The 15,966-nt window shown below is 42.8% G+C and overlaps 1 protein-coding gene across 2 annotated transcripts in view; it reads left to right on the plus strand.

Moving 5' to 3' along the window:
* RELL2 (RELT like 2) overlaps positions 1-15,966 on the plus strand; it is a 117,761-nt gene that overhangs the window by 82,394 nt on the left and 19,401 nt on the right. For both annotated transcript variants that reach the window (XM_040344950.1, XM_040344949.1), the window contains exons 5-6: positions 656-844; positions 2,430-2,841. In XM_040344950.1, coding sequence (XP_040200884.1) covers positions 656-844; positions 2,430-2,841 — 601 coding nt within the window. The remainder of the gene's footprint in view (positions 1-655; positions 845-2,429; positions 2,842-15,966) is intronic.

The following is a 15,966-nucleotide window of genomic DNA, read 5'->3' on the forward strand; positions in this document are numbered from 1 at the left end:
CATTGTTGGTTCACTTACCTTTTCCTTCCATTTCTCTTCTAAATGTGTTTTTTCTTTGTCTGAATTTCTCACTTCTTGTTCCTCCTAAGTAAGCTTGCCCCCATCATCCGAGCCATTCTGGCTGGGGGTTAGTCAGCGTGCTCGCCCCCTCCCTTGGGACTACAGAACACAGCTTCTCCCTGCGGGGATGTAGTCCCAAGGGAGGGAGCGAGCACACTGACTAACCCCCAGCCAGAACGGCTCCGAAAATTGGGGCAAGCTTACCGAGGAGGAACAGGAAGTGAGAAATTCAGACAAAGAAAAAAACATTTAGAAGGGAAATCAAAGGAAAAAGAAAGTGAACCAACAATGCACTAGCTTAAAGAAACCTATTTAGAAAATAAAAAACAAACCTTTACAACCCCTTTAAGACAGTTTTCTGTTTCTTTTAAATTATAAGCACGTTTATACCATGGACTCATCAGCATGTGCTGTGCAATACTAAATAATACAAATAAAAAAGTGACATTTGGAAAGTATGAATCCTATTAGTTGCTATAGGTTAAGGCATGCAGGTTATGATTCCGACTCTTTTATAAATCATCTCTCACCATGAGTTTGACATTTTCAGCAATGAATGGAATTATAACTATATTATTTATCTGCTTTTAACTAGTCTTTGTCCACACCGTGAGAGCCAGGATGCTGGCCCTACCCACCATCATACAGTTCACCTGGGGTCAACACAAGCACCTTGCATTCACTGTACCCGTAAGAAAAGGAGCCTGCTCCACCGCATGGGTCGGTCAAAGGACAGCCGGGGGAAGCCGCATCCTGGAGAGATCACGGTCTTCTCTGTTGGAAGGTATCCTAAAGAGTTGAATTATAAAAAATAACATTTATTTAATTGGAGGGCTTAATTCTCTTTAAGGTATGCATTTTTTTGCAATAACGACATATTTGTACATTTTAAGGAGTTTCTAGCGAACTAATAGTTTTCATTTCGTAATAATTACACTTAAATAAATGTATAAAATATATTTTTACCTGCAAAGATGATGTCTACAGTACTTGCCTCTTCTGCTCGCTATGCTGCAAATCTCTGTTGTAGTGAGGAGAAATCTCCCATTGAAGATCCTTTAGAACAAGCAGGGTTCTCTGAAACCATAGGGTTCCCCCAGAGTTCGCTGGAGGTTCCTTGAGCAATAAGACATTTCTGCCTCTCAGATAAGTAACTGCTGACAACAATGTTTTTTTTTTAGCTAACTGTAGTGGAATTCTTACCAACAACACAAGTGTAAGGAACAAACTTCAAGTGACCATCACACTAATGTATTGTATAGATTAGATATAGTAACTATTAGCATGGGTTCCCTTAGACCGGATTTTTTTTTAGGGTTCTGTAATATTGAAAAGGTTGAGAAAGGCTGCTTTATAATTTAACATTTCCAGTGTCGATTTTCTGGGTCATTGCTACTGAGTTCTGTAGTTCCTTCCGCCCACCCCTAAGTAGGATAATGGAGGTTACAAAGGGGCTGGTGGATCAAACCACTGAGCAGAAAGGAAGAGTAGGTTTTTTACATTGCCTCCAATATCTTCCCTGCTACTGCCCCATGTACTTGGCTATCAGTGACATCATTCATGGCATTTCTTTTAATGAGACCCTGCAGTTCATTTTATTGCCAGCTCTAATGTTTGCTTTTAATAATATAAGCTATGAGGAAATATTGCTTGAAGCACTACATTTAAAATAAAAAGGAGATAGACACCGAAGTGATTTGTGCCCCCCTCCAAAATTATGTCCATAACAGGTGGGATGAGTTGGGAATTCAGAGGCAAAGAAAGTCAGTGGATAATTTAAAGGGATTGTAAAGGTACAATTTTTTTTGTTCCTAAATAGCTTCCTTTACCTTAGTGCAGTCCTCCTTCACTTACCTCATCCTTCCATTTTGCTTTTTAATATCCTTATTTCTTTTGAGAAATCCTCACTTCCTGTTCTTCTGTCTGTAACTCCACACCATAATGCAAGGCTTTCTCCATGGTGTGGAGTGTCGTGCTCGCCCCATCCCTTGGACTACAGGAGAGTCAGGACACCCACTAACACACAGCTCCTTTCTCCATCTGCAACGTAGACAGCGTCCTTACTCTCCTGTAGTCCGAGGGAGCGAGCACGACACTCCACACCAGGGAGAAAGCCTTGCATTACTGTGTGGAGTTACAGACAGAAGAACAGGAAGTGAGGATTTCTCAGAAGAAATAAGGACATTTAAAAGAAAATTCGAAGGATGAGGTAAGTGAAGGAGGACTGTACTAAGGTAAAGGAAGCTATTTAGGGGAAAAAATTACCTTTACAACCCCTTTAAGCCATAACAAAGCCATACATTTTAGATGTTACAGATTATGTTTGGAGATGCCGTATCCTTATTTTCTTTTTTTTTCTTTTTTCCTAGATTTAGGGTTACCCATGTTGGAAAGAAATCAAGTAATCAGTTATCACAGGATGATCCCAATATTGGTAGTGACCCCGTATCATCTGACAATGCTGAGGAGCAACAAGCTGCAAAGTCATTAAATGGTGTCACTACACACAGGGCCTCAGTGGGCCTGTCACAAAATGGACCCGAATTAGCGGGGTTAACAAAGGTAGAAAGCAAAAAGGATGCAGAGTCTAAATTGAAAGACAAGAATGGGCTTAAAAGTTCAGGGGCGAAAACTGAAAGAACCATAGCAAAAATCAATGGGAGCAAAGACAGACGAAGCAGTGCACCGGAGCAGACAGTAGCACAGCGAGAAAGAGTGGATATACTTCAGCTTCGAAAAAAGGAACAACGCAAAGAAATATCAGAATCAACAGAAGAGCAGGTATGGCTGGTGGAAATAAAATACACTATTTTATATGTATACCTTGTCGACAAGTTATATTACTGTTATAAATATGACTTCAAAAGATGGTACCGAGATTAGCTTAACAAATGTATGGTTGTATGGTATGGTTTTTACTGCTAACTGAGACTGATAATTTCCTTCACTTTCTGTCCCCATGATAGGAAGAGAGCGGTAATCTGCAACAGGGACACAGACAACCATTAAAATCCGAAAGTGATTCTAGCTTTCCCTTGCTCCTTAAAAGAGAAGTCCAGCCTGAGTGCAATTCGTTTTTTCACTCCCGTGACCCGTTTTCAGCGAAAATCGGTCTGAAGTCCGCTCTCCGCTGACGTCACTGCCATCAGTCGGGGCAGCGCGTCATCACAACTTCCAAGTCGGGATCCGCCAGCAGCCCTGATTGATGGCAGTCTCAGCGAGCCACTGAGACAGCCTCTCCCCACCCCTTCACAGCTCAGCGCTCCAGTGAGTGTGGAGGAGCAGAGAGGAAAGACGCTGACTGACAGTCAGTAGCTTTCCTCTCAGGGATCTGTGAGAACTGAGCCATCTGCGATGTTTGGTGGCTCGATTATCAGTGCAGAGACGGTGGGGGACAGAGGGAGCATCGGTCTGATGCTCCACCAACCGAGGTAAGTATGAATCAAAAAAATTTAATAAAACCCGTACTTCTCTAATAAAAAAAAAGTTTTTGTTGATGTTAGAGAAATACCCTCTGTAAGACATGTCAGTAAGACAGGAAGTGCGGGTATATCTCTCTACAGGAGTCCTGAATGGCAGTAAAAACCTGATAGGGAATCTACCTATTTCTCTGTCCAAAGCTAATACATTTTTTGGGCTGGACATGCCATTGGAAAAGCAATTCACACTTTGCTGTTCTGGTTTGTCCAATGTATGCACATAAATGCATGTTAAATAAGTTGCGTAAGGCAGACAATTCAAATTAGTGGGCTACCAAAATACCATAATGGAGAAACTATTTTTTCAGATCACACGAGAAGGAACAATATCATGTGTTGTGGTACAGGACAACATATATGTGTTTTTTTTTTTTGTTTTTTTTAATAAGGATTTCTTTATTGCTACACATGGCATAAGTGACAATAACAGCCAAACAACAGTAATGGTATGGCAATAAGAACAAAATAGCAGTCATAATGCACTACAAATAGCTATTACAAAAATCTAAACGGTTCTGGTTAGAGAAGTCACCTGATTAAACTGCAAGAAAATAAAAGAGGATAGGGAGGGACAAGCCATAAAGGGAGGATTAGGAAAATGAGAAGGAAAGGACATGGAAAGAGAATGGTAGGATAAGGAAAGGATCAGGGGAGGTAGGGAAACACCAACCAAAGAAAACCCATATCAGGAAATTTTTGAGCTGTCCAAAGCAGCCAGACCTTATCAAACTTCTTGTGAACATTCCTATTCATGTAGGTCAACTTATACACAGATAAAATAACATTAAAAGAGAGTTCCCATGAGGTCACTGTGGGCGACTCCCACTGACAATTTCTTTCTTAGCATAATACATGTGAGATCAATAATTTTGTGTGATGTGGTTATCATCATGTATTTGCAGACTGGTATTACAAATATCATAAATTCCATCCAGAAATAATGCAGTTTGGTAAAAGTCCAAAACATATGTATATACGTACCAGAAATGACCTGGCTTTGAGGACTGGCAGGAGATTGCTGCTAAATGTTTGAGTCACAGACCCAGGAACAGTATGCAAGTCAGGAGTTTTGACTTTTCAGATCTGTATACTTTTTACAGGTAAATTGCAAACAAAATAATAAAACCAGGGGGGTCAACAGAAAAATTAGGCAACTAACATTTTCAGAAGAAGGTTAGAAATGGCAGCCTTCATAGTTTCTTGGTGACAGGTCAAAATACCTGTACTGTAAATGAAAGCTGATCTCCATGCTCCACTAAAGTGTTTTGCCTACAGGTTTAGCTGTCCAGCGTTCATGGAATTGATACTGTTATTTGTATAAGCAGAGAAAAAACTGAGAAAAAAATATATATAATCTTTGTGCAGATGAATGTTTATTTTTTTGGAGAAGCTCCAGCTTAGTGACAGTTTTTCCTGTTCATTTCTCTGCAAACACTCCCAGGCTCAGCTCCATTACATGCTCAGAATAGCAGTCTATACACTCCTACAGTGCTGAAACACAAAGAACTCATAGATACTTGCACCTTTTTGTCAAATTCCTGTTTGCTGAAAGTGTATGTATAACCAAACTCTTTTGTTTTGACCTGAATAGAATAGAAAAGAATTAGAACCGCTGTCAAGTGTTTATTGCTGTATGTGTCTCCACTGGGGAGATGGGAATGGGAAATCCAGAACTTTAGAGTTGTCCCTAGAACAAGATGTGAGGATACATTTTTTAAAAAGGTACCCATTCAGTAACTGTTTAAAGCCCCATACACACGGTCACACTTTTTGCCAACCAACTTCAAAATCTGCAAGTTTTCTAATTTGCCTGACCGTGTGTACGCTCCATCGGACCAACTTTTTCGGGTTTCATCCGACAAAAAGTTAGGTCTGCAAACGGACCAACTTTTCAGCAACAAAAGTCCGATTGTGCCTTGTCTGACCGTGTGTACAGCAAGCCAACCAACTTTTGTACAAAGTGCAAATACGCATGCTCAGAACCAATGTTAAAATCAACAAACAATAGCAGAAGTTAACCAAAGGGTGGCGGTAAAGAGCAGAAAAAAAACGTGATGTTGGGTAATTTTTAGAAAAGTTTGCAGAAAAGTCTGACCGTGTGTATGCTATGGGTGCGACCGGACAAATCAATTAAGACAAAAATCCAAGGGAAATTTTGTTGGATGTCTGACCGTGTGTACGAGCCTTAAGAAGGGTTTAGGTCGGCCATTCATGGTTCGAATCCTGCTGAACCGGCCAAGATTGGAACCAATGATGGGCAGGCTGAATTTATTACAAAATCTGGTGCAACTCTGCATAGAAACCAAAGAAGTGCAGGGGCTACTTTGAAGTCACTGCGACTTGAGGATGCACAGATATGAACAGTACTCATTGGAAGTCATGGGGTACGACTTGTCATGCGATTTTGCAGTCCCAAGTCGCAGGACAAGTCGCACAAGTGTGAAAGGGGCCTTAATCAACCTCACAGTGTCAAGTGTATGACCAAGTGTTACATCATACCACCAGTTGCATTCTTTAATGACACTTCTGTCTAGAGTCCCTATAAGGAACTCAGCTGCTTACCCACACCCTTTTGCCACGAGGCTTTATTACAGGATGGTCTACACCTGGGTTACCATGTACTCCCTTTGGACACACTTGCCCTATACTCTACACCCAATCCTTTGAGTACCCAATGGGGGTATAATTCTCATTTGTAGCTATGATGGAGACCAGGCGAAAGGCAGCAAAATCACTGGCGCGCATTCGCACTACCAAAGACCCGCACAACACTCACTATTGTGCCCCATACACACGATCGAGTTTCCTGGCGGTAAAAAGTCTGCCGGGAATCCCAAGGGGAAAACTGAGAACCTGCTCGGTCACTTTCCCTGTGTGAACACCAGCGGTTTTCCTGTCGGGAAAACTGCGGTGAGAGCTTTGACTGGGAATCTGCCGGGAAAAAAACTGCCAGGAATCGCGGCAGGAAAAAAATTCTGGCGGTTTTCCTGTCATGTCCTGCCATGGAGCATACACACGGCCAGTTTTCCCGGTCAAAAACTGTCATGGCAGTTTTCCTGACTGGTCGTGTGTATGAGGCATAAGAGTGACGATGTGTCCCTTGCACCAGAGCAAGAACCGGTTCTCACACCAGTCTCAGCAACCAATTCTAGGTCTATTTTAGGCACTTAACAAGCAGCCTATTTGACTGAGGCAGAATTCTTTACATCTATGTCACATTTTGTTGGTCAAATTAATGCCAAGGGCAAGGGCTCCTGTTTCTCAACAGATCCTGATATGCCAGTCGTAGGGGTTGCAGACAAAAGGAAATTAAGTGGATATTGAGGAAATATTGGAGGCAACTGTGGAAGATTTTTTTTTCCCCCCAGATTGTTGTTATGTTGAGAAGGGAGCTAAAAGCAATATGTTTGCTAACTTTGAAAGTTCATAGCCAGGAGGGCGCTTGTGAGCTGCGCACAAAGATAGCCACTCTGTGATCCTGCTCCTCAACCCCTAGACACATCAGTGAACACCTGGGCTATATGGAGAGCTTTTATTTCCCCACATTTTCTGGCTTTCCTCCCTGATCACCTGGAACACTATGGGGAAGAGAACTTCACATTGCGCACCTCCAGCGCCATAGCCGCTGATCCCAATCCTGATAGAGCCTGCCCTCCAGCTGCCACAGTAGAAGCCGCAGACTTGAGTTTACACCTCTCCCCTCCGTTATTGGCACGTGATCCATACCCACTCTCAGATGCGGAGACACCTCGTTGGCACAACAAGCCCTTCCTCTCCGTAATGCTGGTCTGGTTCGTTTTAAAACCATTCTGCAGAATGAGCTTGCATCTGCTACCACTAAATTCGCTGCCCAATGAACTAATGCACTGGAAGACAAGATGGATGCAGTAATTGGCTGAAATTAAAGGGGAGCTGGCTTCCGTTTGCTACACCTTGAGGACTTAGAGAGCAGATCCTTCAGGGGCAATCTGCAGTCTGAGGCATTTTTAAATCTATAATTGACCTCATCTCTACTGCCACTGTGCTGTTTTAGGTGCTGGTTCCCCGCTATATCCATTGACAGGGTGGAATTTAACTGCCTCATTTCTTGCACTTCTTACCACAGGATTGGCTCAGTTTTTCATATTTTAAGTTTTCCTTTGCAAAGTGAATTTTAATTGGTCTATTATGGATCATTATTTTACATATGCCTGTGTGTTATGTACAGGACACACTGACCTGTGGACATTCTCTTTCCTGCTTTTTTTTTTTTTTTTTTTACCCTTGAGGCCTTTGCCCTGGTGTCAGGGTGATTCACCCTTATAACTTGACTGCCCCAGAGTATCCGATTCAAGGGACTTTAGATCCCAATGATACATTGCACAAGGTCTGCCTCTCCTATATGGACTCTAAGGAACTCTGTCACAAAATTATTGTTTCTGATATTGGGTCTATGACTTTGTTTGTGCGATATTTAACAATCAACACTGTTCTCAGCTGCGATATTGGCATACCTTTAAGATGTTCTTCTAAGTGTTCTAATGTGTGACACCTATCTGTGGGCGGGATTTTGGAGGTTTTTGCCTTCTCTTAGATCCCTGCTCAATTTGGAGTAATGTGTATTTGTGAAGTAAATTGCGCTAACTTATATTTATATAAACATTTTACCACGACTGATCCTGTGAACTTGTTACTCAAAAAACAAAAAGTATGTACATGTGTCTATGGTTATTAATGTGCAAACAATCAACAAATAGTGTGCAATAAATACCAATACAGTGCCCTGTGCCAAACTATAACATATGAATTTCTCAATCCATCAAACAATGTGAAATAAATCCAAAAAGATTTCAAATATGCTACTATTACAATTAGGGGTGCACCGATATATCGGTGCCGATACATATCGGCCGAAAATCGTGATTTTGGGGTCATGCCGAAACAGAAATAATCGCCGATATAAAACCACCTCAGAGCCGGACTTAATTACCGTCCGTACGGCTCATTTCCTGTTTCCCCTGCTCTGCCACTGCCAGCGTCGGCGTCGTGACGTCGCAGCCAGTCACTGGTGGTGGGGGGGGAGCCCATAGAAGAAGTATGGAGGGATGGATGGCATACACAGTCCGCACTCACCGCTGCTGGTACGAGCTGACCCCGGGCACATTGAGCGGGTGGCTCCCCCGCTCTTGGCCGCCCCGGGCTCGGGAGGAGCCCCGCCAGCCCCCGTAGCTGCCGTCACCCGCACACTGAAGTCGGGGAAGATCCGGATCATCGCGGCGACCGCTGAGCCACTAAACCCGGGCAGATCGCATCCCCTGCCCGGGGAATCCTGCACACCATCCGGCACTGAGACCCGGGAGAGAGACGGGGAGACAGACAGAGAGGAGAGGAGAGGAGAGAGACAGAGGGGGAGAGCAGAGAAGAGAAAGAGAGAGAGAGGGGAGCCTCACACCATCCTCCTACTGAGCACTGCCTGCTACTACTGAGCTGCAACTAGTGACTGGGGACTACACACTGCACCGGAGAGAGACTCTATATCTCACATCTCCCCATCTATATACACCTCATCTATATACTATGTGTATACATCTCCCCATCTATATACACCTCATCTATATACAGTATATAGATGAGGTGTATATAGATGGGGAGATGTGTGGTGTGTGTATACACATAGTATATTATATACTATGTGTATACACACCACACATCTCCCCATCTATATACACCTCATCTATATACTATGTGTATACACACCACACATCTCCCCATCTCCTGCAGTACACACAGACATCTAAGATCATTGTGATCTGAATGAACTAATACTCCCACTGCTTGTCAACAGGAGTGGCAGTATTTACTCCAAGTCCACGCATATTCTCACACAAGTATCACAGATTAAAGGGGTTTGTGGTGTTTGTCTCGGTCAGATTGATTACAGGTACTTATATAACACCATTAATTTATGCAATTTATACAATTATTTAAAAAAAAAATTGAAATAGGGGGGAAAAAAAGAAAAGTAATTTTCGGTTTCGGTTTCGGTTTCGGACTGAATTTTTTTTTTATTTCGGTTTCGTTTCGGTTCCAAAATTTCCATTTCGGTGCACCCCTAATTACAATCCCTCTCTCAGGTTTATCAGCAATCACTCCCAATGCTTTGGCTGTAGTCTCGTTCTATATCCACTCATGTAACATATAAAAGACTATCATGGTATAGTATATCAAAGAATTTATTATGGTTAAAACATATATAGTTATTCCACTCACATGTAAAAGTGCCTGGGAGCCAGCACTGAGCTAATCCAGCCGTAAATAGGAGTATACAAATGTAAGAGTATGTCCTGGTCCGCACGTGTGATGCCTCACTTTGTCGCCTGCGTTCCTAGCCTCGTTATACTCAGACTGGACATGAGGAGCTGGCAATGGTCCCGCAGTCTTTTATATGTTACATGAGTGGATATAGAACGAGACTACAGCCAAAGCATTGGGAGTGATTGCTGATAAACCTGAGAGAGGGAGTGGTTATCCATATGAACCAAAGGCAGATTTCTGGGTCCATCTGGTGAGTGGCCATTTTATCCGGTGACAGTGTAGGCACTATTTGCGGTGAAGGTGGAAACATAGCTGGGCATCACTGCAAGAAATTATCTATTAAGGACTATCTTAGCACATATACATATATATTTTTTATTTTTTATATTTTTTTCGTATACAATATATTTTTCCTGCTTTCTTGGGGCACATTCAATCTGTGGATTGTAATAGTAGCATATTTGAAATCTTTTTGGATTTATTTCACATTTTTTTGATGGATTGAGAAATTCATATGTTATAGTTTGGCACAGGGCACTGTATTGGTATTTATTGCACACTATTTGTTGATTGTTTGCACATTAATTAATAACCATAGACACATGTACAGTTGTGGCCAAAAGTTTTGAGAATTACACAAATATTAGTTTTCACAAAGTGTGCTGCTAAACTGCTTTTAGATCTTTGTTTCAGTTGTTTCTGTGAGGTAGTGAAATATAATTACACGCACTTCATACGTTTCAAAGGCTTTTTTCGACAATTACATTTATGCAAAGAGTCAGTATTTGCAGTGTTGGCCCTTCTTTTTCAGGACCTCTGCAATTCGACTGGGCATGCTCTCAATCAACTTCTGGGCCAATTCCTGACTGATAGCAACCCATTCTTTCATAATCACTTCTTAAAGTTTGTCAGAATTAGTGGGTTTTTGTTTGTCCACCCGCCTCTTGAGGATTGACCACAAGTTCCCAATGGGATTAAGATCTGGGGAGTTTCCAGGCCATGGACCCAAAATGTCAACGTTTTGGTCACTGAGCCACTTAGTTATCACTTTTGCCTTCGTGCTGGAAAATGCATTGTTCTTCACCAAACTGTTGTTGGATTGTTGGAAGAAGTTGCTGTTGGAGGGTTTTTTGGTACCATTCTTTATTCATGGCTGTGTTTTTGGGCAAAATTGTGAGTGAGCCCACTCCCTTGGATGAGAAGCAACCCCACACATGAATGGTCTCAGGATGCTTAACTGTTGGCATGACACAGGACTGATGGTAGAGCTCACGTTTTCTTCTCCGGACAAGCCTTTTTCCTCATTCCCCCAAACAATCGGAAAGAGGCTTCATCGGAGAATATGACTTTGCCCCAGTCCTCAGCAGTCCATTCACCATATTTTCTGCAGAAGATCAGTCTGTCCCTGATGTTTTTTTTTGGAGAGAAGTGGCTTCTTTGCTGCCCTTCTTTACACCAGGCCATCTTCCAAAAGTCTTCGCCTCACTGTGCGTGTAGATGCGCTCACACCTGCCTGCCGCCATTCCTGAGCAAGCTCTGCACTCGTGGCACTCCGATCCCGCAGCTGAATCCTCTTTAGGAGACGGTCCTGGCGCTTGCTGGACTTTCTTGGGCACCCTAAAGCCTTCTTCACAAATGCAGTGGAATTTTTTTATGGGATTAAGTTAATTTTCATGGCAAAGAGGAACTTTGCAATTAATTGCAATTCGTCTGATCACTCTTCATAACATTCTGGAGTATATGCAATTTCCCATCTCAAAAACTGAGGCAGCAGACTTTTTAGTAAAATTAGTATTTGTGTCATTCTCAAAAGTTTTGGCCATGGCTGTACATACTTTTTGTTTTTTGAGTAACAAGTTCACAGGATCAGTCGTGGTAAAATGTTTATATAAATATAAGTTAGCGCAATTTACTTCACAAATACACAAATCTAAATCCAACCTTTGAGGTTGCACTTTTATTGCAGCAAGACTTAGTAAGAATATTGATATCATCTTGGCGCCGGTAACACACAAATCTTTTTCTAAATGCACTTTTTACAATTTGGAGTAATGTTTGTATAGTTTATGTTTGCTCCCTATCCTTAGGTAATCTTCCCTAAAAAGAATCTTTTACTTTGACTTACCAGCCAACCTTTCTTCCATTCCATTTTTCCCATCCTCCCTTCCCTTCCACTTCTTTTGCCTTCCCTTCACATTCATTATCCCTCTCCAAATTCTAGGCATATTTTGAGCAGCTATCTATGCAGCTGGTAGAGTCCCCTCACCATTTTTTCCTGTATAATTAGGACATTTTTCTAACGTGGTGCATTCTTCATATTGACTTTGGGTTTTTCTGTTCTTTTTTCCTTCTTTTTGTCACCCTTCCCCTCTTTGCCACAGACTCAGGCTTGATTGAGTTCATGGTCATGTACATTTCCCACAGTTTCCATATACTTCCCCATTACGTACATCCCATTGTTCTCCAGGGCTACACAACCTCTAGTGTTCTTTACACAAAACATTCAGGGCTTCAGCTCCTCTGTTAAGAGAACGGTTTCATTATCCTAAATTGAGGCAAGTGGGCATTGTATGCTTACTAGACACCAAATTTTCCTCCTCTTCCTCTCCTAATTTTTTGTCTCTGTACGTCTCCTCTTTTTAGACGGTGTTGGCACAGGAAAAACATGGAAGGGTCTTTAATGCATTTCGTCACAGTGTTGCGTTCTCATGCACCCTAGAGATTGTAGATATTTATTACTGCAAGGTAAACTAGGCTGTCAGGATGTAAAAATTGTCACGTATTACACCCCTATTAGATTCCAGCATAAATTCTTCTCCCACCTTCTCAGGGTAATATCTCATCATCCTAAAAGTACCTTAATTTTGGTGCGAGATTTCAACTTAACCTTGAATTCATCTTTAGATAATAACCTCTGGAACTATTCCATCTCATGACCCTTCCCAAAAAGCCCATATCGGTAACCTTCTTCAATTATATGACCTCATAGATGTATGGAGAGCATTACATTCTAGGTCCATAGATTACAATTTCTATTCCAACACCCATAATAGTTTTTGTAGAATAGAGCAGGCTTTCATGTTTTTAAATAATCAACTTTTAGTGAACTGAATTACTATTCCAGCCACTTCGTGGTCAGATCACGACCCTGTATTCTTTCTCTCTAGACTATCAGGCTTGACTAACCCTTCCTTGCATTGGAGCTTTAACAAGTCACTTCCTACTATCCAAGAGACTTTTCTCCACATTCAAACCTTTTTCTCCAAAAACACTGGCTCTGTCTCTTCCTTGGTTACAGTATGGAAAGCCCATAAGGCAACCATCCGTGGGTTGCTTAATTCAGATAGCTTCCCAGAGGAAAGATGCAAGACGACACAGGGTCCAAAAGCTTACCAGTCTTTTAGTTACAGCGGAGGACTCTGGAAATCACATCCTGCTGCTAATAGGAAAACCTGTGACACCCTTGCGGGTCTTTTTCTTATTGATAGAGCTGAGAATGTCCTGTGATGGTACAAATACAACTTCTATTCTTGCACAAACAAACCTGGAGCCATGCTGGCCAAAAAGCTTATCGCTATAGGAAAGCTCTCCAAACCAATTCAGCTGCAAAACCAGTGACCAATAAACGGTGACCTTGCGAAAATAACTTCACTATTCACTGCAGATTCCTTCTCCTCTGTTTATGATAAGCCTGCCTCCTTTTCTTTAGAGAATGCTAATCTTTTTTTCAAAACGTACACCCCACAACACTCTCCAGAGCAGCCCACAAGGCTCTTAATGCTGATATCTTTGAGGTGGATATTTCTTTGGCCATTAAATCTCTGCAAATTTCAGGCATGTATTGTAAGAGATTCTTCTTGGTGTCTCTTGGTGCCCCACTTGACCCATATTTGTAATGTTCTTACGCAAGGCTCTCTTCTTTTCTCAGTCTCTTTACAGGCACATACTGTATCACTATGATCACCAAAAGGTCAGAGGAAGCCTTTGAACCTCAGTTTTTAGGCCAATCTCTATCGGTGACCTGAAATTTGTGGGTAAGGTCTTGAGTGTCCATATTAATAGCTATCTTGATTTTCTTATCTATAGGAACCAAGCGGAAAGTAGGGCACAACATACAGAAAGAAATTCATCTGATTCATCTTCTGCCTCTCCATAGGATTCCAGACTTTCTTCTTTCTCTCGATATTTATAAACTGTTTGACTCCTTATCCTGGGATTACGTTTGGTACGCACTGAAATAGTGCAGTTTTTCAAGAATCTCTTCTATCTTGGACTCTTATGCCTCGTACACACGACTAGATTTCCCGTTGGGAAAACTGCCATGACAGCTTTTGGCTGGGAAAACTGGCCGTGTGCATGCTCCATTGCAGTTTTCCCGACAGGAAAACCACCGGGAATCCTGGCGGGAAAAATGAGAACATGTTTTCTTTTTTCCTGCCAGTACCCCCGCTGTCTTTTTCCCGGCAGTTTCCCTATGGGAAACACTGCGGTGGAGCATACACACAGCCGGGATTCCCGGCCAAAGCACTCATGGCAGTTTTCATGCCAGGAAAACCGTCGGTGTGTAGGGGGAAAAAGTTGCCGAGCAGGTTCTCGGCTTTCCCCTCGGTTTTCCCGGCAGACTTTTTACCGCTGCAAAAAACGATCGTGTACACAGGGCATTACACTCTTCTCCCTCAGCCACAGTTAGTTATGCTGGATATTACTTTTGATTTACTTTCTGATTTATAGAGGGACATGTTAAGGCTGCCTCTCTTTCCAGTATCTTTCGGACCATTAGCCATAGTAATTTATGAAAACCCCAATATAACGGGAGTCCTTAATGCCAGAGTATACTACAAAGCAAACTTATTTGCAGATGATGCTCTCTCAGGAGGATGGACTGTAATTGAAGCAAACTTGAACAGCGTTTGTGTCTGAACCTGGCCAGTAATAGCCATATGGCCAGTCTGCAGACACTGTTGATTAATCAAACGCAGCTACTGTGCCCATCAAATGTAGCCACTGTGCCCATCAAGCGCAGCCACTGTGCCCATCAAACGCAGCCACTGTGCCATCAAACACAGCCACTGTGCCATCAATTGCCACTACTGTGCCAACAAATTCAGCCACTGTGCCCATCAAACGCGGCCACTGTACCCATAAATTGCCACTGCTGTGCCATCAAACGCAGTTACTGTACCCATCTATTGCTGCCAGTGTGCCTATCAATTGTTGCCACTGTGCCCATCAATTTCCGCTACTCTGCTTATCAATTGCTGCCAGTGTGCTCATTAATTGCCGCTACTGCGGGCATCAATTGCCGCCACTGTGCCATCAATTTCCGCTACTGTGCCCATCAAACGCAGCCACTGTGCCCATAAAACGCAGCCACTGTACCCATAAATTGCTGCCAGTGTGCCCATCAATTGCTGCCATTGTGCCCATCAATTGTCGCTATTCTGCCCATCAATTGCTGCCATTGTGCTCATCAATTGCCGCTACTGTGCCCATCAATTTCTGCCAGTGTGCCCATCAAATGCAGCTACTGTGCCCATCAATTGCCACCACTGTGCCATCAAACACAGCCACTATGCCTATCAAACGCAGCTACAGTGCCCATAAAACGCAGCCACTGTGCCATCAAATGCAGCCACTGTGCCCATCAAACGCAGCCACTGTACCCATAAATTGCTGCCACTGTGCCATAAAACGCAGCTACTGTACCCATTAATTGCTGCCAGTGTGCCCATCAATTGCTGCCACTGTGCCCATCAATTTCCGCTACTCTGCCCATCAATTGCTACCACTGTGCCCATCAATTTCCGCTACTCTGCCCATCAATTGCTGCCAGTGTGCTCATCAATTGCCGCTACTGTGCCCATCAATTGCTGCCAGTGTGCCCATCAAACGCAGATACTGTGCCCATCAATTGCCGCCACTGTGCCATCAACCACAGCCACTGTGCCCATCAAATACAGCCACTGTGCTCATAAAACTCAGCCACTGTGCCATCAAATGCAGCCAATGTGCCCATCAAACATAGCTACTGTGCCCATCAATTGCCGCCACTGTGCCATCAAACACAGCCACTGTGGCTATCAAACGTAGCCACAGTGCCCATCAAATGCAGCCACTGTGCCATCAATTGCCG

Source organism: Rana temporaria, chromosome 3 (assembly GCF_905171775.1).
Source record: "Rana temporaria chromosome 3, aRanTem1.1, whole genome shotgun sequence".
In the NCBI taxonomy this organism is placed as follows: Eukaryota; Metazoa; Chordata; class Amphibia; order Anura; family Ranidae; genus Rana; species Rana temporaria.